The 25802-nt window shown below is 39.6% G+C and overlaps 2 protein-coding genes across 6 annotated transcripts; both read right to left on the minus strand.

The window, feature by feature from the left end:
* Positions 1–17326: 17326 nt before the first annotated feature.
* gja3 (gap junction protein, alpha 3) lies at positions 17327–21013 on the minus strand. 2 transcript variants are annotated; one of them, XM_036558044.1, is made up of 3 exons: positions 20973–21013; positions 19892–19951; positions 17327–18714 (listed from the first exon to the last, which is right to left on the minus strand). In XM_036558044.1, exon 3 carries the CDS (start codon positions 18677–18679, stop codon positions 17366–17368), a length of 1314 nt encoding a protein of 437 aa, XP_036413937.1. In that variant the 5' UTR covers positions 18680–18714; positions 19892–19951; positions 20973–21013; the 3' UTR covers positions 17327–17365. The 2 variants fall into 2 exon arrangements, with proteins under 2 accessions (XP_036413937.1, XP_036413852.1); XM_036557959.1 differs by having other exon boundaries at positions 20821–21002.
* Positions 21014–21540: 527 nt separating this feature from the next.
* gjb8 (gap junction protein beta 8) lies at positions 21541–25787 on the minus strand. Of its 4 annotated transcripts, XM_036558379.1 has the most exons (3): positions 25380–25526; positions 24430–24480; positions 21541–23630 (listed from the first exon to the last, which is right to left on the minus strand). In XM_036558379.1, the coding sequence occupies exon 3, from the start codon at positions 23604–23606 to the stop codon at positions 22806–22808; it is 801 nt and encodes a 266-aa protein (XP_036414272.1). In that variant the 5' UTR covers positions 23607–23630; positions 24430–24480; positions 25380–25526; the 3' UTR covers positions 21541–22805. The 4 variants fall into 4 exon arrangements, with proteins under 4 accessions (XP_036414272.1, XP_036414437.1, XP_036414356.1 ...); XM_036558544.1 differs by lacking the exons at positions 24430–24480; positions 25380–25526 and adding an exon at positions 25574–25787; XM_036558463.1 differs by lacking the exons at positions 24430–24480; positions 25380–25526 and adding an exon at positions 25556–25629.
* Positions 25788–25802: the final 15 nt, after the last annotated feature.

The raw sequence follows: 25802 nt of genomic DNA on the forward strand, positions 1-25802 counted from the left end.
TTTGAGACTTTATTGTGAGAGATCTCTTCACACTAAAAGGACAAAAAACATTTTGCGTTGTTCATCTTTATGAACTGTTGAACCCCTCTGACACCATTTATTGAAGGGAAGCTGTTCTTTTATGGTAAGCTCTACAACACATTGACTCCTAACTTGGTTTTGTCATAGCCTTTCCAACAGCCCTTCTTTATTCCAACAACAGTTTTATCTTCAAATGTAACCTTATTTTTCCTCTTGACTGAATGTTAAGAGAGTGGAAGACTGGCATAAGTCTTTGACATCTGGAATGCTGATCACAGACAGCAATGATGAGTTAGAAACCAGATAGGTCCTGGTCAGTGTGCGAACAGTGCAGGTGTGAGATACCATACTGAATCTCTTTAGCACTCCATCACATCCCACACATATTGAACATGCACTTGAACTCAACACTAAAATGGTCACTTCAGGGTTCACTAATGAACAGTGTATTGTAAACAGCGATTTAGGTCTGTACTCCAACACACTAGATTTTGAAGTAAGTATAACAGTAAAGTGCAGAATGTCAGCTATAATTCAGGATATTATAAGTGAGCCACACAGGAATTTCTAAAAAAAGTTGGGACGCTGTGCAGTGTCAATAAAAAAGTGCAGTGATGTGCGAATCATTTACACTCTATATTTAATTAAAACAATACAAAGACAACATATCAAATGTTGAATTTGATGCCAGCAACACATTTCAAAAATGTTGGGACAAGAGTAATAAAAGACTGGTAAAGTTGTACAATAATAAAAAAAAGACACCTAGTGGAACATTTCACAACTAGTTAGTGGTATGAAAAGAGCATCCCAGAGAGGTTGAGTATTACAAAAGTAAAGATGGGGAGGGGTTCACCACTCCGTGAAAGACTGTGCAACAATTCAAGAATAACATTTCTTAACATAAAATAGCAAAGAACTTAGGGATTTCATCATCTCCGGTACATAATGCCATTAAAGGATTCAGCAAATAAAGATAAATCTCTGTATGCAAAGCACTGGCCATGATCTTCAGGTTCTCAGGTGGCACTGCATTGAATGGACACAATTCTGTAGTGAAAATCACTGCATGGGCTCAGGAACACTTCCAAAAACCACTTTCTGTGAACTCAGTCCATTGCTCCATCTACAAATGCAAGTTAAAACTCCACCATGCAAAGCAGAAACCACATATAAACAGGATCCAGAAACGCCACTGCCTTCTCTGGGCCCAAGCTCACTTGAGATGGACTGAGGCAAAGAGGAAAAGTGTCTTGTAGTCCAACAAATCAAAATTTTAAATTCTTTTTGGAAATCATGAACGCCACGTCCTCTGGGCTAAAGAGGAGAGGGAACATCCGGCTTGATAACAGCACACAGTTCCAAAGCCAGCATCCGTGATGGTATGGGGGTGCATTAGTGCATTTGCACATCTGTGAAAGCACCATTAATGCTGAATGATATATACAGGATTTGGAGCAACATATGCTGCCATCCAGACAACGTCCTTTTCAGGGAAGGCCTTGTTTATTTCAGCAAGACAATGTCAAACCACATTCTGAACATATTACAGCAGCATGGCCCCAAAGAGTCCAGGTGCTAAACTGGCTTGCAGTCCAGACCTGTCACCCATTAAAAATATTTGGAGCATTATGAAATGAAAAGTACAACAAAGAGGCCTCGAACTGTTGAGCACCTGAAATCTTATATCAAGCAAGAACAGGAAAACATTTCACATTTAGAGCAATTCCTCAGTTTCCAAATGCTTGCAGTGTTGTTAAAAGTGGTGATAAATCACAGTGGTAAACATGCCCCTGTGCCAACTTTTTTGAAAGGTGTTGCTGGCATTAAATTCAAAATGACTAGATATTTTTTCAAAAAACAATAAAATTTCTCAGTTTCAACATTTGATATGTTGTCTTTGTACTATTTTCAATTAAATATAGGGTTTAAATTATTTGCACATTAATGCATTTTGTACAGTGTCCCAACTTTTTAGGGAACAGGGTTGTAAATAGATTCTTAAATTTTTTAAAGCTACAAGTAGTTGGACAACATTCTTCATGTTTAGCACTTGGCTGCTTGTCCTTTGATGACTGCGTAAAGTCCAGGACTCCTTAAGATCACTAGATGCTGGGTATCTTCACTGGTGATGTTCTGCCAGGCCTGTAACACAGCCATTGTTGATTTCCTGCTTGTTTGGAGATGTTCTCTGCCTACACTTTCAGAATTCATGCTGCTGCTGCCTTAGGTAATAAAGTAATGCAAAAAGTGATTCTGTTTGATTGGCATGATGATGTACAGTACTGTGCAAAAATCCAAGAACACCTTTCATTTATTTAATTTCTAGTCCTTTAAATACAAGGTATTAATTTTCAAGAGAAATTTCAGAGTATTTATATATAAGATAATACACTTGCATACGAACAGGGAAAAGAAAAATAATAAATAATTTTTTAAAAGTTTATTTTTCAGTATAGAGAAATTGAGACTTTTTACAACTGTGCAAGTCCGGGTAGACCACCAAAACTGATATCAACAGAAAAACAGCATGTAAAGCTTTCATTATTGAGAGATCTGAAATCTGAAACAAGAAACAGATCTGAGATCTGTCCGTCCTTCCACTGTAAGATGATGACAATGATATGGGTCTGAAAGGATGTATAGCTCTCAGCAAGCTGTTACTGAGAAAAGGAAACAAACAAAAAGAAGAACATTGGCAAATCAAACAGAGAAGCTGCTGGTGGTCTCACTGCAGTCAACTGACCACTCCAGAGTCCAGACCTCAACATCACTGAATGTGTCTATTTGGATTATGAGAAGTAGTAAATATAACCAACTCATAAGACTGAAGTTTGGAAAAAGATCCCTGCAGTCCTTCAAAAAAAGGTAATAACACTGAACAAAGTATAACTTAATGACTGTTTTGATTGGAAATCAATTAAATTAAGCACTGTACTTTACTGTACTGTGCTTTAAATCGAGCTGTTCCTTTTTTCTCCACACTGTCCTGTTTCCATCACAAGTTATTTTTTGTCTCATCTGCCTGTAAGATTTTGTCCCAGAACATATTTGTATATTTTAAGAAGCCGTCACCTGGCCTCTCGGTTCTTGAGCAGTGCCAGTGGTTCTTCTGTTGTAAACCCTTTGAGGTCATGCTGGTGTATTCTCTGTATGATAGTCTTTAACACATACAATGCCTTGCAAAAGTATTCAACCCCAAGGTCATCAGATTATCTGGATTACAAATGACACTTTGATATTTTGTGCTGTGTCATATTTGTTTATAAAAGATTGACCCTTAAAATGAGTTCATTTTAAGTTATACTGGTTTTATATAAGACAATATTCTGTAACAAAAATTACTACCTGAAAAATGCATAAGTATTCAACCCCTGTGCTGTGAAAGCTCCAAGTTTGCACAGATAAAAGATTTTGCCCTAATAAGGACACAATTGACTTACAGTTGGCCTCTACTTGAGAATCATTAAAAAAGTTTTTCTGGATGAAAGACTCCCTTAATTCTAGTACCATTAGCCAGACTGTGAATTTGAAGGAAAGCTGTGAAAATGCTTAAAGGAGGAAGAAAATTAGAGGAAAAAGTTGTAGACATGAACAAGATAGGAAGAGGCTATAAAACAAAAACCAAGTATTGGATGTCCCAGTGAGCACTGCTGGATCAATAGAAGCAGCATCATACTGCCCAGACACTGCCTAGACAAGGCTGTCCCGCAAACCTCAGCATGAGAGCAAAAAGGTAAGCCACAGAGAGGACAACAACCTTTGAAGGAGCTACAGAATTTAGGGGCTGAAACTGGAATGAAGGTGCACCAGTCAACGATATCAAGAGCTCTATATACAACTGGCCTGTATGTGATGGTGGCAAGAAAGAAGCCATTACTATAGAAAAAACACATCAAAGCGTGCCTGAAGTTTGCCAGAAAGCAAGTGTTCCAACTAAAATGTGGAATAAGGTTTTGTGGTCAGTTGTGACAAAAATAGACATTTTCTGACAAAATTCAAAACACTGTGTATGTCGCAAACCTAACACTGCCCATTCAGCAAACACCATCCCAACACTGAAGTATAGGACTGTCAGCATCATGTTGTGAGAATGCTTTTCCTCAGCAGAGATTGGGCATCTTGTAAAAACTGAAGGACAGATAGGTGGTTAAATAACAGGCAATGTTCTATAATAGCCAAGTCCACTCCAATCAAAAAACTGTGGCATTATTCAAAAATTGCAGTCCACAAACCAACCTGAACAATCTGGAACAAATCTGCCAGAAAGAACGGGTGAAAATCTCTCCTAAAAAGTGTGCAAAGGTGGTAGAAACCTACTCCAACAGACGTAAAGCTGTTATTGCATCAAAATGTGGTTGTCCCAAGTACTAGTCTGAAGGGTTTGAATACTTATGCAAGCAGCATTTTTTCTTCTTTCTTTTTTTAAGATCTGCTGACATTGAATTTTGGCTTTAAAAATTAACTTTAAGAACTTACTGGTTTGCAATAAAAATACTTACCTCTTGTAAAAAATACTAAGCCTTGTAATCCAGATGAATCTGGTGACTTAAGGTGGTAAAATATTTGCAAGGCACTGTATATGCCTACATCCTGTATGTCCACATACATTATTTTCTTGATCTGCTTAACAGATTAAAATATTCATTTAATTATTGAAAGTATTCTTTGTTCTTCCACTGGGTGCTGGGTACCAGATTATGCCTCTTCCCTACACTATGTAGGAAGTAGGGAACCATTTGTGATTCAGCCATAGAATTTGAGGGTTTTTGAAAAAGTTGTGCACTAATGCTGCCTTCTATGCCCTACATGTAATAAAACACAAAACCAGGTAGTCACTTAGCCTTAACCACTGTATTACATTGTATCCGGAGCTGAGAGTTTGGGTCTGACAGCCTGGTTCTGAGAGTGCGCTACTGTGGCTCTGCAGTTTGACCCTTCTCACCATGTGGTGTGTGTGAGAGTGAGCCTGTGCTGTTAACAGATTTTCTCTACTATGCTTCAAGTTAACTTTGTAAATTATTCAAGTAGCCATGTTATGTGCTTATATCTGTGGAACAGTGATTTATTCTGTGAAGGTTTTTTCTTAATGTGACTCGAGTCAGACTACTTTTTTTTTCCAACATAACTTGCCCTTAATTTTGAATTAATCAATTAAATTACATCTGTTAACAATGAAACTATCAGATATTTATATCATTTCAGTCCATGAGCAAGAAGACATGATGATGAGCTATCTCCACCCTGTAAACCATGCTGAGGAATGCGCAATAATTCACAGCTCAGTAGTCTTACTGGTAATTTAACATTCTGAAGAGGCATTTCAGTAAGCTAACACACTTCAATATGCCAATGAGAGATTTTTATAACACTGTTCCTGTGCCTGATATGGATTATTGCTATAGATTAATGGATTCATCTCAAAAACGCCATAGATGTACCAGATGGTGTACCAGTGTTTGAGGAGGTGAGGTAAGGGTCTGGAGGACCCAAGTGCTGAAGTTATCATGTGCTTATCTCTCAATTCCCAGACCCTGATCTTGCTTTGTCTTTCTCTTTCAAGTTCATAAGAAACTGGATGTAAGAAAAGGTACAGCACATGCTTCACAGGCATCAGCCTAACAGTATGTCAGATGGGCCTTAAACCAATCACCCAAGCTGTTATCAGACAGGAGTCTCAACAACCTGTCTAAACCCCTAGTCATTCATAACCCTACGTTGCTTCACTGGTGCAGTTAACCCCATCTTCTGATTCTACTTTATCTCTCTGCATGTCAGGAGCGACACAAGCAACCCTATAGCTCTCAGGCACAAACCCACCAGCCTTGTTGAGTGTGTGGAAAACAATAACACTTAAAATATGATTATTGTAAACTTCACTGACTTTGTGGCCACTGCCCACAGCCAGGCCATTTCAAGATTGAGTATACAAACACTGCCTAGCCCCAGGTCAACAATGTGCAGACTTCTAACTGTCATTTGGACTAATTAGCCCATGTGGTGAGAGAGAAAACATGGGCAGAGTTACTGCTACTTCATTAAGTCAGACTGGGAATCAATCTATGTTAACAGCTGTGTACGTTTACCAGCAGAGAAGACAGAACTTTGTGTAGGTTCACAGAAACACAAAGGAGCCAGTGAACCTCTGTGACAGTCAGTGGCCATGCTACATTAAAAGGACTGTTGGATTCAGGTTCTATGTCTTGCGCAACACATGGTCACTGTGTCACCAGGAACCACTGTCATGGTTGAGCCTATCTTCTAGAGTATGTCCTAGTGACATTTTGGTGGGTAGAGTCACAGCGCTCATGTATCAAGCTGTGATGCAACTCCAAGTTGGCCGATGTGTCTATTTGTCTTGTGGTCGAAGACCTACAAATCACTCAGGGTTTATCTCAAAGTCACTCTGACCCTTCATACCTTTTACCGGCAAAAAAGAGTGTCACCCTCTGACACTAAGCAGCTGGATTGTGTATTGGGTGACTGTGACATTGATGCGTGCAAAGTTTCAGGAAACTGGAAAGCTAAGCTGGCTGAGCTGCTGGTGAGATTCCAAGATGTCTTTACTAAAGGCAAGCTGGGCTGTGGCGAGACAAAAGATTTTTTACATCAGATTTGTTGCTCTGTTGATTGTTCCTTGTTAGACTTCCTTATCACAGGGTTCCTCCTACTCACTATCACAAGTTGAGAGAAGTGCATGATGATGCTCTCCATATTTGGAGACCTGAATTTTTCTACTCTTTTGTGCTAGTTAGATGACTTGCTTTTGATGGCACCTTTGGGGATGAGGCATTGAAACATCTTAAAGTTGTCCATCAATTGCAAAACCCTTTGTTCACCCTAACTACAAAAGCACAAAGGTAAATGCGATAGAGGTTGCAAGAGACCAGGAACCTTCAGTGAGCTTGACCCTGACGATTGGACACCAGCTTGTGAGGCAGCATTTGAGGGACTGAAGAGAGCACTTATATGAAGTGTTGTGAAGTGTAGGCCCATCCAAATCTTTAAAAGCCTTTTATCCTTTCCATAGCTGCATCTCTTGATGGTCTCAGCATGGTTTTATCACAAGTTCCAGATGGCGAAGACAGAGCTAGGCCATTAGCAGTTGCTAGTAAATTTCTAATATAACATGAGTCTAATTACCCAACACATATATTGGAGTATCTGAGGCTTATGTGGTCTGTATGTGACAAGTTTAGTCACTGGTTCACAGGTCACAGATTCATGGTTTGGATAAACCACAACCCACTCACATATATCATGACCAAAGCAAAACTGGATGCATGCAAGTTGCAGTGGATTTCCAAACTCGCTCCATACTGCTTCGAGATCAAGCATGTTCCAGGTACACAGAATGTAGTGTAGATTTTAGACAGCAGACTTTTGTCAGAGCCTTACAGTACACTGTTAGACCAGGCATGCAGAGAAGAGGATGAATGTTTTCCATCTGTCATGTCAGCCACAAATTCGGGCCAGGTTGTGGCTGGACACCAGGGTCAGCCATGTATGCTTTTTCTTGCCTGAGAAAGACACCAGAAATGATAAGTTCTGTCAGAAGTGTGTTTTCAGCAGGATTCCAGAGCCTGCAGCAAGAGCCCCATTGGAGAATATTAAAACCACTGCTCCACTGGAACTGTTCTATATAGATCTTTGGTTAGCTGAAGGCAACAACAACAATACAGTAGATGTCTTGGTATTCACAGAAAACGTAGCTAAGTTAGAACATGCTTTTCTCTGCTGGGACCTAACAGCCAAGAACATAGTGAAAAAGCTCTGGGACAACTGCAAACTTTAAAAGCAAATTCATCACTGAGCTTCATGAGTTGGCTGGCGTTGTTCAGGAACTCCCCATACCACCTCTTGGGCAATGGAAGCACAGAGAGGTTTAATAGTACACTGGGCAACAAGATCCTTGCCTCCATCATGGCAGAAGTGGCCCCAAATGATTCAAACATTAACAATTGAGTACAATTGTATTGGGCATGACACCACCAGTTTTGCACCCTTCTATTTGATGTTTGGCAGAGTGCCCAGAATACTTCATGACTTGATGTTTAAGAATGTGCTCTAAGACAAGAGGGTCTAAAACTATGACTCCTATATGACTTTTTAGTCAGTCATGCTATTAGCACAGAAAAACTCAGCTCTAGAACAAGAGCACCAGGCTTAGCAATATAACAAAAAGGCCAAAGATCTCCCTCTGTCTGTTGGTGATCAAGTCCTTGTGACTAACAAAGGGTGCAGAGGGAAATGCAAACTCACTGATAAGTGGAAGCCATGTGTCTACACTTTTGTGTCTTGCAAGCCATCGCTACACATTAACAAAGTTTGGGATCAAGATGGAAATTACTTCTACCAGTCAATTTTCTCCCCATAGACAAGCCGCGGAGTGAAGTCTCCAGCCAGTGATAGTGTCGAAAGCCAACCCATATGTACAAGTATTCCTGGCTGTGAACATGATTATAATTCAGTTCTTCCCAGAGCGGCAGCTTCAACTTTAATAGCCTGGGCTTTGTCCATAGTTGATAGCCTAACTGACAGCTGGACTTCCTCTTGGTCCACAAAACAGAATAGAGCTGCTCGTCTGTCAGAAGATGAGTCTGAATATTGGAGTCACAGTGACTCATGGAGTCCTAGATATTCCCCAGCCACACATTGCCCCAATTGGGTGAGTGTAACAGAGTTAAAGATCTATATTTGTTGTAATGTAATAATTACACAAAATTCTTCTCCATAATATATTACGTTGGGACCTCCCCTTCCCATATTTCCTCTCCTAAATCTCCTTCCCTGCATACCGAACAGCTAATTTTGCCATGCCTGAAATTTTATTTAAGTCTCTAATTGATTTATTTCGATTTTTTTCTTATAACGAACTGCTTTATTCGCATTGGTCTTTCCTTAGTTCTAAATTGGAGAGACAACAGTAACAGTCTCCAATTGGCAATGACACATCTAACATCAGCTCTAGACCTCTTGTTATCTTTCCTGTACATGAACTAATGATGCAACAATAGAGCTGGCCAAGAAATATATATATATATATATATATATATATAAAAACAGACAGTTCACCTGATATGAAAGCTAAGTAAATTCAATCATAACTTTATTCTGACTTTTGATTTAATGTGGTGGAACACAGAACCAGAGCAAGTGTTGATTACTCTCCAATTACTTACACTGTAAACTGGGTGTACACATCTCATATGAAGAGAAAGAAAAATGTGTTTTCCATTATATGTGAGCTGTTATTCCTTCTGGTATATCCAAAATTGTTACAAATGGATAAACAGCATTATTGAATTAAACTCAAATGAAATATTTACATTGTGATCATTTTTTGGCTGCATAATCTGCAGTAAATGTCTTAATGTCTTAATATTAAATAGTTATACAATGCTGATAAATAAGCAGATTTTATATAGTTGTCTACATACAATTAGAAAGGCATCCGTTAAAAGAATGGCATCTGTATGTGTCCGTCAGGGGGCGCTCTTTGCCAGGTGTGGATATGGGCACTGTGATCATACAGGGGTGGGACTGGGATGGAACAGTGGTATTAAATTCATTAACATTTATGCCTACTTGTCTGTCTTATGATAACTACCCATCATTTCGATGGTGGCTGGGCTGTGTACTGCAGGTTTGGAGAGCGGAGCAGTGGCTGCTGTGTTTTTTCCTCTGACATGTATGAGCCCAGAGCTGAGCCCATCTATGTGTCAGAGTGCCTATGGACCCGAGAGCCTCACTGTGTGTGTGTTACCTATGTATGTGTGTGTTCTGTTTGCTCTAGTATTTAGGGAGAAATATTCTGTTTAAAGTTGGTGTGCTTACAGTTGAATCTTTGAATTTGTTATCGAGTGGGGAGAAATAGCAGGCTGTTTTAGGAGCATTTGTGCAAGTATGACAAACCCTCTTTTTTTTGAAGAGACAGCTTTTTTCTTTCTTTTCTATCCCTTAAAGTTGGCCAGACTCCAATAACTTGTCCCATTGATCTAAAGTTAAAACAACCCTGAGCACACACACAGTCGGCCTAGTGAGAGGGGCAGGCGGATGTAAAAACATTTTTTCACCCTCGTGGGTTTTTTTGTTTGGGCTCAATCCCCAGGCCTTTCAGGACGCATAAAGAAAGTGCTGCCCTCAGCAGGGTCATCTGGGATAGAGCCGTGGCAGAGGCGAGGGGCAGACTATAGGTGGCGATTAGGCTCTCTAATGTCTGATGAATCCCTTCAGAATCACATGATATGAACTAATGTCACCATTTAATTATAAAACAACAGAGAGGTGGGTGAGGGAGGGGGAGGGGCAGTGCCAGTGTGTGTTGGATGGGGAGCAGAGTGTCCAGCTGCACAGTATAGAGGGGCACCAGAATGGATGACAACTGCATTTCTCACATTTTTTTTTGTTACAACCCACATTTGGACCCCTTTTTGGCAGTTCTTTTATGGCAGTTCATGTGTGTTTGGAGATGTGATTGTTTAGTGTGAGATGTATCTCAGAAAACTTTAATTAATAACTCTATTTAAAAAAGAGGGTATAATTTATCATACTATACATGATTGCCTCAATGTTTGTCTGTTGTAGATTAAGTTAAATAGGATAAGATAAATGCCATAAATGTCTGTTTTAACAGACTGTTTAGCTGTGTGAGTAATTTCTCAATGCCATACAAACATAACTAGCCACTGGGTGTTCACTGATCAAATTGCAAAAGATGTTAGTGTATGTAAGATTTTAGTTCAAACTGAAACATGCTTAGTTAATCCAGTTTATTAAAGGGGAAAATCCAGACTGATTGTACACACACACACACACACACACACACACACACACACACACACATATATATATATATATATATATATATATACATACATACATAGATATAGAAGTGACCATTATCTAATGGATTACTGTCCACCAAACCTGTTGGTGTCACTGTAGTGTACACCCGTTTCACTCACATGGCTCTTCCGCTCATTGACGCTGGCCTCTGGGGTTTGCCACAGCACCTCAGTAGATATCTTCGCTTGTTTTTACCTAAATACAATCTTAACCATCTTTCTTTAGAATGAGACAATAATCATTAGACCGGGTACTTAGTAAAAAGAAGGCTAAGTCTGCATTAAACTGTATGTTTCAACTAAATTGGCCTAGGATGCCAATATACAGTGTTATACAAAAGTTTTAGGCCAAAATTCTGTCTATTCAATTATTACCATTTTGGATATAACAAGTTTGAGCTGATACATACTGGAAAACATATTTTAATTTCTAATAAGGGTGATGTTGATCATATTAGCATATGTATTTCTTGTATGTGTAAAGATGTACATCATAAAAAGAAGAAAATTCTCCTGTGTTTGATAATGTATTTTGGAACGATACCCTTGCTTTGAGGTTTCCATCAACAAACTCATTTCATTATATTATATCAGGTGTGCTGCTAATGGAGCTAAAATTCCTACAGTAGCTGAAGTGCAGAGAAGTAAGGAACAAAATTTGTGATCTTCTAACTGTAGTCATCTAACAAAGATATTTGAAAAAAGGAAAGTGTTTTACTATTATTTGTTTATTTGTATTCATTAATGTTATATAGTGTTTTACTGGCAAAAACACTTACTACAGAGATAAACTGTTTTAACTATTTTCATGGCTGCGTAAAACATTTGCTTTAGATCGGTAAATGGGTTGAATACATTGAAAGGCTCCCCTGGACTAAACACTGGGAAACAGAGGCATTCAGGGGCCGGGGTGAATTTGCTAGGTGATTAAAGGCTATAAATAACCGCCTGTGTGTTTTCCACCTCTGAGCTGATGTTGCTGGGCCCCACACAGACCTGCCCTTCACAGCTAGCACTGGAGCCCTCTGCCAGCAGACAGGCCATCTCATGACACACTGCAGCCAGTGGATCCAACACCAACCACCTATCCTCTCCTATCATCTCCTCACCACAGCTCAGCTCCTTCCCCCCACCCTCCATGCTTCCTGCTCCACTGCTCTCTTCCACAATGAGCTCTTTTGTTTCAGTGATGTCCGTTTTCCTTCTTCTTTGCTTTTCTAGTTTTCTTTCTTGTTGCTCAAAATTCTGGAATTCAAAACATGAAGATGAGCTTTTAGGAGAGCAAACATTCATGACTATGACAGGAAGTTTGTCTGTGTAATACAGACATTGTTCTCCTAATCCCTCACTCCGAAAATAACCCAACACCCTTGTCCTTTCCTAGACACGGTCCACATGAAACACGAGTAAGAGCCTATTGCTCAGGCTGATCTGACATGGCTAAGTCTTTTAGATGCTAGAAAAAAGTTTATCTGGTGTAGAACTTTTACATTATGTGGATGTACTTCAAACTTTATTAGGGATTATTTACACTCACATATCTCATTTACAAAAATAGGTCTTTAGAAGACCATTGTTGAAAGGTTCTGTGGGGAACCACAAGAGGTTCTTCTATGGCATTGCCATTTTGGCACCTTTATTTTTAAGAGTGAAATATTAAATGGTCCAGGCAAGCAGATCTAGAAATTATCTCACTGTATTTTAAAAAATATTATAGGGTAAGAGGGCAGTGTAACGTCATTAGAAGTACTTAGAATGGAAGGTCTGTATCATTCAGGGTTGCTGTTTTGGCTTGGGGGGCCAAAGTGTAAAATATACAAATAAAGAGGGAAGGTTTCAAACCAAGTTTTTAAAATGTATTTATTAGCAACACAATGTGTTTTTCCAAGATATATATTTCCATCACAGATCTATTTTTAAAAAGAAAACTAATGTAATATAGGATATATCATTAAAAATATGTTTGTTCTGTCACTGATTGAGCGGGTTGGAATTAGGATAACTTTTTGGCAGGCCAAAACATATGTCCTCATGTGCCACAGTTTGGGCAGCCCTGTAGATTATACTACAGTATATTAGATTATACAAGTCTTATAATTTTCTATAAGAAAAAACACAGCATAACCTTACATTAAGATAAATTTTAAAATATCTGTAATAGCATTGAATCAATTTAAAATTAATTTGGGGTTATGTTAGTAAAGCTGTTTGTCATTGCAATGGTTATTCTGCCTACTTTTAAGAAACAGCGGAGCTGAAAACTTAATTGGGAAAACTGGGTTAGTGTTAAACACATGATAGTCAAGCGTGCTTCATATTCAAGTGCAAAGCAGTAAGCAGAGGTAGAGTACCCAAAACCCATACTCATGTAAGTATTGTTTCTTCAGTGAAATGATTAAAGTAAAAGTACCTTTCCAAAAAACAACTTGAGTAGAAATGCAAAAATAACAGGTCAAACAAACGTCTTAAATACTTAGTTTTATCATCATAAAATGATAAAACTTAAACGTCAGAGATGTGAGCAACTGCAACGTAGTACACATACTGCTACAAAACACAATGAAAGTAAACAAAAAAAGAGACCATCAAGTTACATGTAACTGAGGAAATGTAATTAGACAATCACTGGTGATTTTTGTGTGTTGGTTTTTGTGTTTGAGGCTCTGAAGGTTTGAGTGACAAAGGCTGCTCTTTGAGAGGAGCTAGCACTAGAGCTAACTGGTAGATGGTGAAGGAGGCAAAGTGTGGGATGTTTTGTTTCACTGAATGCCAGATACTGTCATAATGATAAAGATACACTCCTGATAAAGATACATACTGTGTATGTCATTACATTACAATGTTTAAAGCAGAGACCTTAATTCTCTTTATAGCCTTTTTTAAAATCTAATTACCGCTGCTAGCATAATGCTAAGGGTAATTTCTGTTGTGCAGTGTTGTGCTAGCATCAAGTTAGCAGTATTTTATATTTACATTTTATGGAAGCTCTAACTTAAACATAGACATTTGAGGTTTGTAACGTTCAGGTAGTATTTTTGTACTTTTATGCTGAACTTCTATAATGACTCTTGGGAATTAAAATTCTATCTTGGGGGAGCTTGTATTGGCCTGTTAGCTAAGCTGTGTGTCTGCTGACCTTGTCGCTAGTGAGGGCAGCACAAAGTCATAACAAAAATGTACAGAATCGCAATGCATTTGCAGCATGTGTTAAATTTTTGGTAAAATTCATCAAACTTAGTAACAGCATTACTATTTTCAGGGAAAGGGATGTAGGGCTGGAGGTTCACCTGATATTTTGAGCTTGCTGCCAACATGTTAGAGATTGTTTTTGTGAGGTATTCACAGTCAACTTTTGTCATTTGAGGATGAAAATATCACTGTTTGGTTTCACTTGAATTGTTTGCTGGCATATGTGCATGCTGTCGTGAAGTGTGAGTGAAGTGTCATATTTGCCTCTTCCCAGCTCACTATCACATCTTCACACCCCCATGAGGAATTTACTGTCAGGTAGTGATAAGTTCAAAGGTCATAGGTCCTTAAGTGTATGTTCTTTGTAGAAATCTCTGTAGGTATTGTTGGCCGTTGCTTTTCTTAGCATATATAGCTCATTGTGGAAACGTGAGGTAAAATGGAGAGCATCTCAAAAGATTATGCATATCACGTGCCAACTACGTAGTTGTTTGCCCTGAGCACTTTTTGGACTCTTCTGGCTTGGTTCATCTCACACTTTGTATGCACTGAAAAGTTAGCTGATATGTTCTGTCTCCATGTGAGAGTGGATTCCTAGTAGGTCTGGAGCTCAGTGCTGAAAAGCCGTAATCTCTAAAACGAATATCACCGGGAGGCAGTGTTCCTTTACAATAGATAAATCTCACAGACCAAATTGAAAAATGGTTTTATGGTACAAAATGTTTATTTAGTAACAGTTTTGTAAACATTTGAGGTAAATGAACATTTACATCAACGTGTTTTTACAAAATTTAATACACAAGGCACTTCTCTTAAGACAGCATTTAAACAGGCTGCTGTTCTGAGCATATGTAGATGGTTCATTTCCCTGATTGGTCAGAGTAGTCTTGCTCTGCATGAGATAAATCAGTAGTTCAAGAGATGAGTGTTACAGTAAGGTAAAAGGCTGCAACTAAGAACATTACTCATGGGTCTAGAAGTACAGTTCTTTCAACACTGATGAAATATTTTTATACATGTCCAACCTTTCTGCATTCCATTCAGGCTTAAAAGTTAACAGTCTTAAAATCCAAACATGGGAAGCCTATTCCTGTACCCTACAAGGTGGGTTTACAAATCACATTTGATGTCATTTTATTTGAATAATACTGTCTTTAACACAAAGAGTCACTATTTTAGCATTAAGACATTTTCCTTTAAGGATCAAAAATATCAAAGCAGAGTCTTTTTTTTTCCTCTTTTCTACCAATATGTAATTAACTGAACAGCATGTTTTGCCTAAATGTGCAAATCTTCATCTATTTACTAAAATGTAAACTTTAAGAACCAAAAATGACAACACGCTTTTGTTTTGAGTACATTAAAATAGCAGAAAATAAATAACATACATCTTTAAATACTGTGTTTTGATAAAGGTAAAATATTTTTAGTGCTGTCACAAGCAAACGTCTGCTCAGCTTCGGGGGTAAAAGCGCATCTTCTGGCCTTTGATTGGTGTGGTATGTCTGAAAGCTTGTTGGTCTTTAGAGTAGTTGTTTTGCATTGATTTTGTGTGATTTATAAGGCTGGCCTATTTTTGCTGTATTTCATACAAAGGACTGAGCGTTCTCTTGCCTATTCCAGCTGTAGTAGTCAGTAATGGTAAGGGCCTCAATAGTAACTTGAAAGTGGACAAGAAGGAAAGATGGGATAGTCTTCATAATGGCATAAAGACACTTGTGGTATCCTTGATGTATTAAAAGCAAATACATCATTTTGGTAATCACAAACTGACTACAGTAAAGCACTGATTTTGTTTTAGTTATCAACCAATTCCTTAAAAAGCAGCCCTTTTAGAAATAGAACTAATAGAAATTTCCAATAGCACATGTAGTGAGAGTCAGTACTTTCCTATTCACATTACTGTCTACATTAAATTGATTAAAAAGTGATCTTGTGTATCTGATGGCAAAATGAAACATAGTTATATATTAAAAACTCTCAAATCTAATCTAGGAGTGTAAAGTTGAAATCAAGGGGCCTGTGGGAATAAGTTCAGATCGTGAACCAAAATCTCTGCATCAGCCAACCTGTAAGATTAAAAAAACTCAACTGATGAGCTTTTTTTTAGGTTTCTGCTTTTTTGAGGATTCTATATATTTCATGATGACGTTGGTGCTTTGGCAATGTGCTTTTTAACTTGAGTAGAAAAACCTTTCACTGTTCTTCCTATATGCAATTTTTTCACTCTGGGTGAGTCAAATGTAGAGGCAGGAGCTGGAATCATGGCAATTAAAAGTACATTTAAGATAGTATATTGGGATGTAATTCAAAAAAGGAGAGACAGGAAGCTTCATTGCATATGCAGTGTTTTCTGACCACTATTTCAAAATGAAATGCCTCCCCTGTTCCATTTTCCCACCTTGAAAAGCAATCTCTTACAATTTCAGGGGAGATTTCAGTTTCAGACTGAGCAGCGGGTAACCAGGTCAAAGAAATAAGCTGTGAATCAGTGAATTGTAGTTCCTGTATGTCAGTCCCCATTAGCTAAAAGCTATAGCCTCTGAATAACATCTGTATTTGTATTTATACTAATGTAAGTAATAATATTGATTGGAAATATATCAAACAAGACATATTTCACTGTGCTTCAGTATTTCACAGTTTGATTTCTCTCATCTGAGGATGTGCATTTGGCATGTGCATCAGTATTTTTTTGTGTTTTCTATTATTTTTCCTGAACACAAAGTAAACATTAAACCTAAGATGCATACAAACAATTAGTACCATGAAATTTAAATGATACAGTGTACTCTGATGGAGCTAAAAATAAAGAAATTACAAACTAACTTCACTAATAGGACAGTTCAGTCAAGACAGCTTTATGATACAAAGGCTACTGTCCACATAGTATCTACATGTAACAATCTAGGAACTTTAATGCTCATACAGTGGCAACCTATGAACGCTCTTTGTAATAGAATAGATTTTTATCTATTTTGTCAGGCACTTAATATGTTTTTTATTAAATATTAAGTACAGACAGGCCTTCAGTCATACTGTGAAATACATTTAAACACTTAACATCTGAACAGATTCACTTTTTATCCATCCACTCAACTACCACCTAACATCAGACACCATTCACGTGCTGAACCTCAATACTACAATACTACAATACTACAACTCACTGACTGCACAGCTGTCAGGGTACTTTTTTTTATTTAATTCCCCAATTATATCCAGCAACCTGCCTCTCATTTCCTCCCATTTAAACTCTCCTGTTTATGTTTTAATATATATAAAAATCTGAGCTGTGAGTAGGGTCACTAGACAGCCAGATCATTGTGCCTTGCTCTTACACTGCTCGCTTTGCTAGCCCTGCTCAGCCGCCGGAGGTCAGTGAGCGTGTTAGGTGGCTCGTGCATCTCCACAGTTGTGACGTTTCCTTCCTCAAACTCACACTTTCCGCCATTCAAGCTGCCACCACTCGAGCTGGGAACACTGGTGGGGGGAGCATCTTCTCTGGGCTGGTGCTTGTTATCAGAGGAGGAGGACATGGAGGAGGAAGAGGAGGAGGAAGAGGAGGGAGAGGGAGCAGTGGCCTTCATCTCCCGAGTCTGCTGCTCGGTGGCCAGGTTAGCCCAGTTCTGCTCAGCAGCAAGCCTGTGGTTGTTGTTGCTAATGTAGAAAGGGGAGGGCTCCTGAAGCTCTTGGTGCAGAGGATCCATCTTGAACTCGGCCGTGGCCTCGCTGTAGTTGGGTGGGTAGCTAAGGGTGGGAGGGGCAGTTCTGGGGGCAGTGGTCATGGACTCTGTCTCCACCGCCTCAGTGTGGTCTAGCGACTCGTGGTCAGGGACACATTCGTTGGTCATGCCCTGTTTGACCTTCTTCCATCCAAGGTGATAGATCTCCAACAGATTCAGCAAAAGAGACACGCAAGCCACCACAAGCATAAATATGATGAAGATGGTCTTTTCCGTGGGCCTAGAGATGAAGCAGTCCACGGTGTTGGGGCAGGGCCACCGCGCGCACTTGTACAGCGGCCTGAGTTGGAAGCCATAGAGAAAATACTGACCTAAAATGAAGCCCACCTCAAAGAGGGTCTTGAAAATGATGTTGAACACGTAGGTACGCAACAGGGCTCCCCTGATGCGGATTTTGCCGTGCTCGTCTCTGATTGGCGGTTTCTCCTTTTTGCCGCCGCCGCCTCCCCCACCTCCTCCTCCTCCTCTGCCAACCTCCCCTCCCCCTCCGTTTCTATACAGGAGTTCTTTCTCCTCCTGGAGTCTGCTGGCCTTTCGCAGTTCCTCCTCCCTCTCTTTGCGCTTCTCCTCCATGCGGACAATGTGCAGTACGTGACCCAGGTAAATGAGAGTGGGCGTGGACACGAAGATGATCTGCAGGACCCAGAAGCGGATGTGCGAGATGGGGAAAGCCTCGTCGTAGCAGACGTTCTCACAACCGGGCTGCTGCGTGTTGCAGGTGAAGTCCGACTGCTCATCACCCCACACTTCCTCCGCCGCCGCTCCCAACACCAGGATCCTAAAGATGAAGAGGACAGTCAGCCAGACCTTGCCGATCACTGTCGAGTGTTCCTGTGCATTCTCCAACAGCCGCCCAAGAAAGCTCCAGTCACCCATGCTTCACGATTTCTAGCCTAGGGAGAAAGTACAGTCTGGAGGGGCATGTAGCCAGGGAGAGGGGGAAAAACAGATGAGGAAGAAGGAGAAAAAGGACATGATCAGAGGTCTTGTCGTAAAAGTACTACTAGAAACACAAACTACCAACAGGACACAGTGAGCAACAGCTGTTTGGAGCATCACCAACAAAACAATCCAAACGGTGGTGCCTGCCTTGACTCGCAACTCGGAGGCACATTTAAACTGAACCGATTATGGCAATACAGCTAAAATACACTGAACAAGCTTGACTTTTACAACCATCCCACACTAACTCACACAGCATTTCACGTCTCTGAGGAAAATCCAGTCACCCAGCACTGATCAAGCAGCCGTCGTTCAGAACAATCAAACAAATGATGAGAACAAAAAAAGGACTAAACAAATACTGATATATGAGCTTCGTAGGTTATCGTCCTTAACTGTAAACTTTATAGAGATGTTTTGGCCCTTTCTATTTAGTCATCTAACTGGCTGCTATGAACCTGGCATGCACAGTGTAAGCAAACTCTCTCTCACTCTCTTTCTCTCACACTCTTTCTCTCACTCCCCTCACACTCACGCATACACTCATACACACTGTATCACCACACTCATACACGCAGTCTCTTTCTCTCTCACCTGTTCGCTCCACTGCCCAGCAGGCATGTGCTGAGATCAACATTATAATGTTCAAAAACAGCCGAGAGCATTGAGTGGACACTGATGTCGAGGGCCCTGATGTACCCTGTTCCCATAGTTAGGCCTACTAATGGAGCCAAATTAAGAACATTTAAGAGAAGAATATGGAGATTTCATTTAAATAATGACAATGACGCAACCTACTGTCACTTAAGGCCACTATTTCATTCCAGAAATAAATTCATGGGTAATATCTCCCCATCGGCATTTAAAATGAACAGTTTTAGCAGGTGCACAAACATGATTTGCTTTAGTTCTGCACTTGTCCATTTTAATTAGGAATACTTTTTTTCCACACCACATATGTAACCATTAACACCATTGCCATTAATGACTAATTGAATATTGCTCTGGGCTTTTGAACATTGTATGTAAAACACAAATTTCTAAGGAACAGCAGTAAACTTATTTGTCAGTACATGAAACAAGTTAGCAAAAGAGCAAGAAAAACATGCATTTATTCATAACCAGAGGTGAAAAAATGTTACTTACTAAAATGTTCTTGTATTGAGAGTGGTAAATCCATCGACTAAGGTTCGCTATTTATGACACCTGAAGAAAAAAAAAAAGAAATTTAGAAGCATTATAGTGCAATTAGAGCTCATACTTTTAAAATTAGAATCAGTGTAGTTTAATTAGAGCTTGTAAAGGTATAGTTAGTATTTCAATTGAACGGATAAAACAGAGGAAAGTTAAACGTCTTGTTGTGCTTAGCCTCTATTAGTACAAATGGTAACATATACACAACATTCTTAAATGGTTCCTAAATGGAAATATCCTTATAAAAATACTTGCAAATATACATTAGGCAACTCAGATTCAGTAATTCTCCTGAATATTTTTCTCTAAATAATGTGAATCTGTTCATCCCCAAATATGTGGGTCCCACTGGGCAAATAACTGAATAACTGAGGCTGATTCTAGTGTGGGAAAATGATTCAATATAGTTGAAATTTCTATTACATTTACTATTGTATTGCAAATGGTTATTCCTTATTATTACATAAATACATAAATGTTTTGATATTCTTTCTTTAACTGTAAATCCACCAAGTCGATTAGCTACACAATGCTTCTTTTTACTTGTTGCTAAAATGATAGGTTAAAATATAAAAATGTCAAGAGTGCAGAGAAAATCTTGTCTCAGGTTAGGTGAGATGACAGCCTGTGTGATAATAGGGAAGGTGCCAGATTTCCTTTTGTACCTCTGCTGGTTGTCCCGTCCTTTATGGACCTAACAGAAGTAGGTGTGAAAGATGCCTACAGTGTTAGTTAGTTATCAATACTAACCAGTGATATTCCAACACATCAGAGTGGAAAACCTGTAGGAATTCCAAGTTGAGGCAACCAGACCTTAATTCATCCAGGATTTGTGAAATTGGTTAAAGATGGTATTGGTAACAACCTAGCTTTAAGCATACCTTAGACTGGAGATGCCAAACATAGTTACAGAAAGTAATGTCCAGCGGCCATTGCTGCCATAAGTTGAGTGCGCTGGATACAGACCTCCCAAGGCAGCAGGAGCCCTCCCCTCTCCCCCCGTCCCCAAATCCTGGCAGCTCTGCCAGCTTACCAAACTCTTTTGAAAGCAGCCAGCCAACTTATTCATGCACAAAAAACTTCTTCACACGTGGACCCGAGGGCGACCTTTTGCCGTTTGCGGGAAAACAGCTAGTTATTCGGTTCGGACGTGGAGACCGGCTGTGGCGAGGCGCAGCTCTCTCCCAATCCCAGCCATCGCCACTCTCCCTCTGTGTGGCCATGCAGGAGCGGATTTAGGACGCTGCTCGCCACGCCCCTCTCTGCCCATCACTCAGCTTCACACGGGCCTTCACACACTCACTGCCTAGCACCCAGGGCTAACACGCAGTCCGCCAGCTTTCAGAAACCCCCCAAAACTCACAGCCGAATCATCTACAGTCCTATCCGCCAGTATTTCACTCATTTATTGATTGATTGACAGACACGCCTATAGCCCGACCAACTATACATAAATTCAAAAAGTTACCAGCAGGCTAAATGTTGATGAAGCCCTTCCCCAAAATAGCATGGAAACGCACCGCCCTCCTTCGGCTTTCCACAGGCAGAACACCAGCGCTTCCCAGCTGAAACAATAAAACATAATCACACCCACAAAAATCTAGTGTGTAAGAATTTATTATGGTGTTAAACATAGACTACAAGAACACAATTGTGCAAATGACACTCAATTTTGGCAAAATATAAAGGTATCAGCTAATTTTCTCCTGCAATCTAATTGTACAAAAAATGCAGAACATGTACAAAGACGTTTCTGAGTGACCTCAAATGGTGGTGAAAAAGAACGTGCAACAGAAGAGCTAACTATGTGCCCTATTGCTCACTCTCACCTGTCCACAGGTAGGCTGACCCTCAGGGCCCCATGTTGACTTTTGAATGCTCAAGACATTTGCATCACATTATACTACATCTTAAAGCTTAAAACATCTTAAAGCTTCACCATTAACAGAGAACAGGGAGGCAAATTCACAAACTATAATAAGGCACAGTCGTAAACCGATAGCTATGACATGTCCTGTAGGGGTCGGTGCAAGGGCATTGCTAAAACTAGACAGTGGAGCAGCAGTCAGTAACTTTTGCTTACACAGAACAACACCAAGAGAAGCTGGATTTCTTGATCATTAGAACAGGATGTGCAAAATTATTCTCTGGTATTTAAACATTTTAGTACATAATTGCAGGCTAAAGCAACACCAACTTTGACAAAGTCAGTTTAGTAAGGCACTCTGTAGGCTGGAATGGGCTGACAATTCCTTTTACATGATCTGACACAAGCAAAATGATTAGGACATAACATGGATCCACCATAAACAGAATATCACTCAATGAATCAAAAATATTTATTCAAAAAGCTAAAACGCAAAGAAGTTTATTTAAAAAGATGAAGACAAGGAGGAACCAACAGAGGCCTGCGCAACCGATATATGCAATCACATCCTTAGTAGTCTACAGACAGTGTAAGGTAGGCTAGACTAAAGTGAAAGTGACTGGCTGTATTGATAAAAACATCTTAAAGCACCAGCATAACCATAGGCATCTGCCTTATGTGACAATGCAAAAGGAATGTCAGTCAGGTAGCCCATAAACAGAACAGATCAATTACATTACATTCGAGAACAAAGTCAACATGAACATTTATTTGTTTTGACCACTAGGTGTCACCATTGGTCTTTCTAGCCTGAACTAGAAAACTAATGAAGTGTGGAATGTGAGAAACAATGCCATTTTTACAACTGCGGTCTGTTTTTAGGCATTTATGACCAATACCATGTGTATATATATCATCATAGGCAACATAAAACAAGTTAACTGAAAACATAAAATGTCCTCAGGGGTCTTTACTGATAATCATACAGCACTGGATGTCCTATACAGACTTGCTAGTTGAGGAATCAGAGGCTGGTGATAGTAACATCTCATTCTTTTTGTTCTGCATATAAGTTTTGTCTTTAGACATATGGTCTGGATGTGCGTACGAGTGCCTTCGCTTGGTTCTAGCTGAACATCTCATTAATGCTTTAGCGATTAAGTAGGCCAGCTCTGCCACATTGAGAACAATGCAGAGGGAAGAAGATGCCACCATGAAAATGGTGAAAACCGTCTTCTCTGTTGGTCGTGAAATGAAGCAGTCGACTTTATTTGGACAGGGCCACTGCTCACATTTGACAAGACGCGGCATCTGGAAACCATCATAAACAAAGTAGAGAGCGTACATGAAGCCACCCTCAAAAAGGAGCCGGAAGAACAGGCTACAGGTGTATGTCCACCACAGTGAGCCTGTAATAGGCAAGCGCTTCTTCTTCAGACTCTCCAGGTCCTCCTCGTTTGCTTTGTCACCCCTAGTCGCAATGAGGTCTCTCTTGACACCACGCTTGCGATATGCCACATGCATGGCCACCAGAAGAGCTGGGGTGGACACGAAGATGAGCTGCAAGCACCAGAAGCGGATGTGTGAGACGGGGAAGAAGTGGTCATAACAGACATTTTTGCAGCCGGGCTGTTGTGTGTTGCAGGTGAAGTCTGACTGCTCATCCCCCCAGACACTCTCTGCAGCCAATACCAGGATGGTGATGCGGAAGATGAAGAGAACAGACAGCCAGATCTTTCCCAGGCTGGTAGAGTGTTTGTTCACTCCTCCCAGCTGGGCGTATAGCGCTCCCCAACTCATCCTGCCTACTGCTGATAACAGCACCTGCAAACCAGAGGGAAAAGCAAAACCAGTTCAAGCACTGACAGAACTGAGTCTTTCTGCACTGCAATAAAGATATCTAGTATGTAGTCAACTCCAGTAACTGTGCAATCACCCCACCTTTAATTAATTAATTAATTAATTAATTGACAGATAAAATGAATAATAATAGAAGTAGAATTTTCCAACGAAGTTAATGTGTCCCAGGATAAGTAGCCAAAAAAAAGATCACAGTCGTGCTCATATATGTGCTGCCCTGCTGGTAGTGTAATAATAAACTGTGATATTGTGATACTGTGCATTTTGAAGATGAGACAACGCATTGCAGAAAACTGACATTGTTACTTCTGTCATCTAATATAACAGCATTGTTTAAACACTATCAGCGCCAATCAACAACTCACTCCAACACCCCTCCTGCCTCCCAGCTCTAGTGTCATTAGTAAGATGGGCAAAGTGATTATATTTAGAATTTTTTTCGAAATATTATGAGAATACTTAATTGAGAACCTGGCACTGTGAATCAAATCCAGTGCGGACTGGGTGTATCGTTACCCCCCTACATACAAGCACATAATGTGACTTTTCCTAGAATGAGGCACACAGAAAACAATTTTAAAATTCTTTAAATTTATTTATTAATTTCTTTGGCTGTACATGCAGTGGAGTTGGCTACTACTAAATTACTTCAAATCATAACGCTACTGATTTTTCAAAAATCCTGTATGATTCGGTGGTTGAGATCTAAACAAAGTCACTCAGAGTGGTGTCACGTAAAGTGGTTTGTTGAAGAGAGACTTACCGACTCTGATTTCTTTACATTGGTGGTGATAGGAACCAGGGGTCCCGAGGTCTACAACACAAATATAACTATTTTATTTACCATCCAAAACCACCAGTGCACATACACGTATCTTCTGTGTTTTATATGTAATGTTGATGATGGTAAAATAGTGATACATCTGAAAGAAATAAGTTTTCTTTGCGGAGTATTTTGCCTTACAATGCCCGGCGTGTACCCCTCTGCCATGAATGGATTAAAATAAATGGATTAACAGGACATTTTAGACCAAAACTTTAACACAAAACTACCTTAAAACAATGTGTCAGGTATCAGACAGCATATTCATAACCATTTAATGTAATAACTTTCTGTGATGCAGCTTTTAGAGGAATTAAATTCCTCAGACATCTGGTTCGCATCACCAACACCGTGAACAATTCTAACTCGTAAGTTTCTCTAGAACGGAGCGCTTCACATCAAACCACTCTGAGTGACTTTACATCTCAACCATTTAATGTTCCCCTTTAATTTTCTTTTTTTTCACGAGTCAGTAAATAACTTTACAAAATTTTGAGTTTATAACAAAATTATGATCATTATTATTATTATGAGCAATTTTTTAAAAATTATAAAAAATCTGGAAAGATCAAACACTTTTAAAATACAGGCCCACACAGCCTAATTCAGTTTTTAAACGTAGCACAACGACCAAAAAATGAGCACCAATTAACTCCACAAAAAAACAACTGAAAACACCAAACACTATTCAGTAGCGAGATTCAGATAAAAAATCAGCTTAAAATAAAAAAAAAAAAGAAGAAAAAAGGCGCCACATAAAACGCTTGTAAGATCGTTCACCGATAAAGCGCTTAGGTTTTTCATTAGCAGCTGAGAATAAGACTTGATAATGTAGAAAGTGTGGAGGGAGTGAACACGACTCACAAAGTGCTTAATAAATCTCAACTTACCTCTTATTACAGGATTAAGCAGGACGCATCTATAGCTAGGTTATGAGCACCTAAACGACTTCGTCATATTTCGTTAAAGTGAAACCTGTAACCTGTGTGTAGCGTTTCTGTTTCTCTGCACTGTGGAATGAAGAATGTAGAAGTGAGGCGAGCTGCTAAGTGAGATTTTGCCTTACTGACTCTGGAGGCTGTACCTGCTCTTCAGGGTGGAGCCACAATCAACTCTGGACCTTCCTCTGGCAGGTGTACACTCACTTCCAGCCGCGCACACTCCTAATCCTCCTTTTAAAACACAACTCTGAGCTCAGGAGAAAAAGCACGTCATGTCCTGTCATCACACAAATAGACTTATCCCAGCCTTTCTTCTACAAGATATCAAGTTTGTGTATCAAAGCACATATGCTTATTTAACCATTTGCTGGG

Source organism: Colossoma macropomum, unplaced genomic scaffold, assembly GCF_904425465.1.
Source record: "Colossoma macropomum unplaced genomic scaffold, Colossoma_macropomum, whole genome shotgun sequence".
Classification (NCBI taxonomy): Eukaryota; Metazoa; Chordata; class Actinopteri; order Characiformes; family Serrasalmidae; genus Colossoma; species Colossoma macropomum.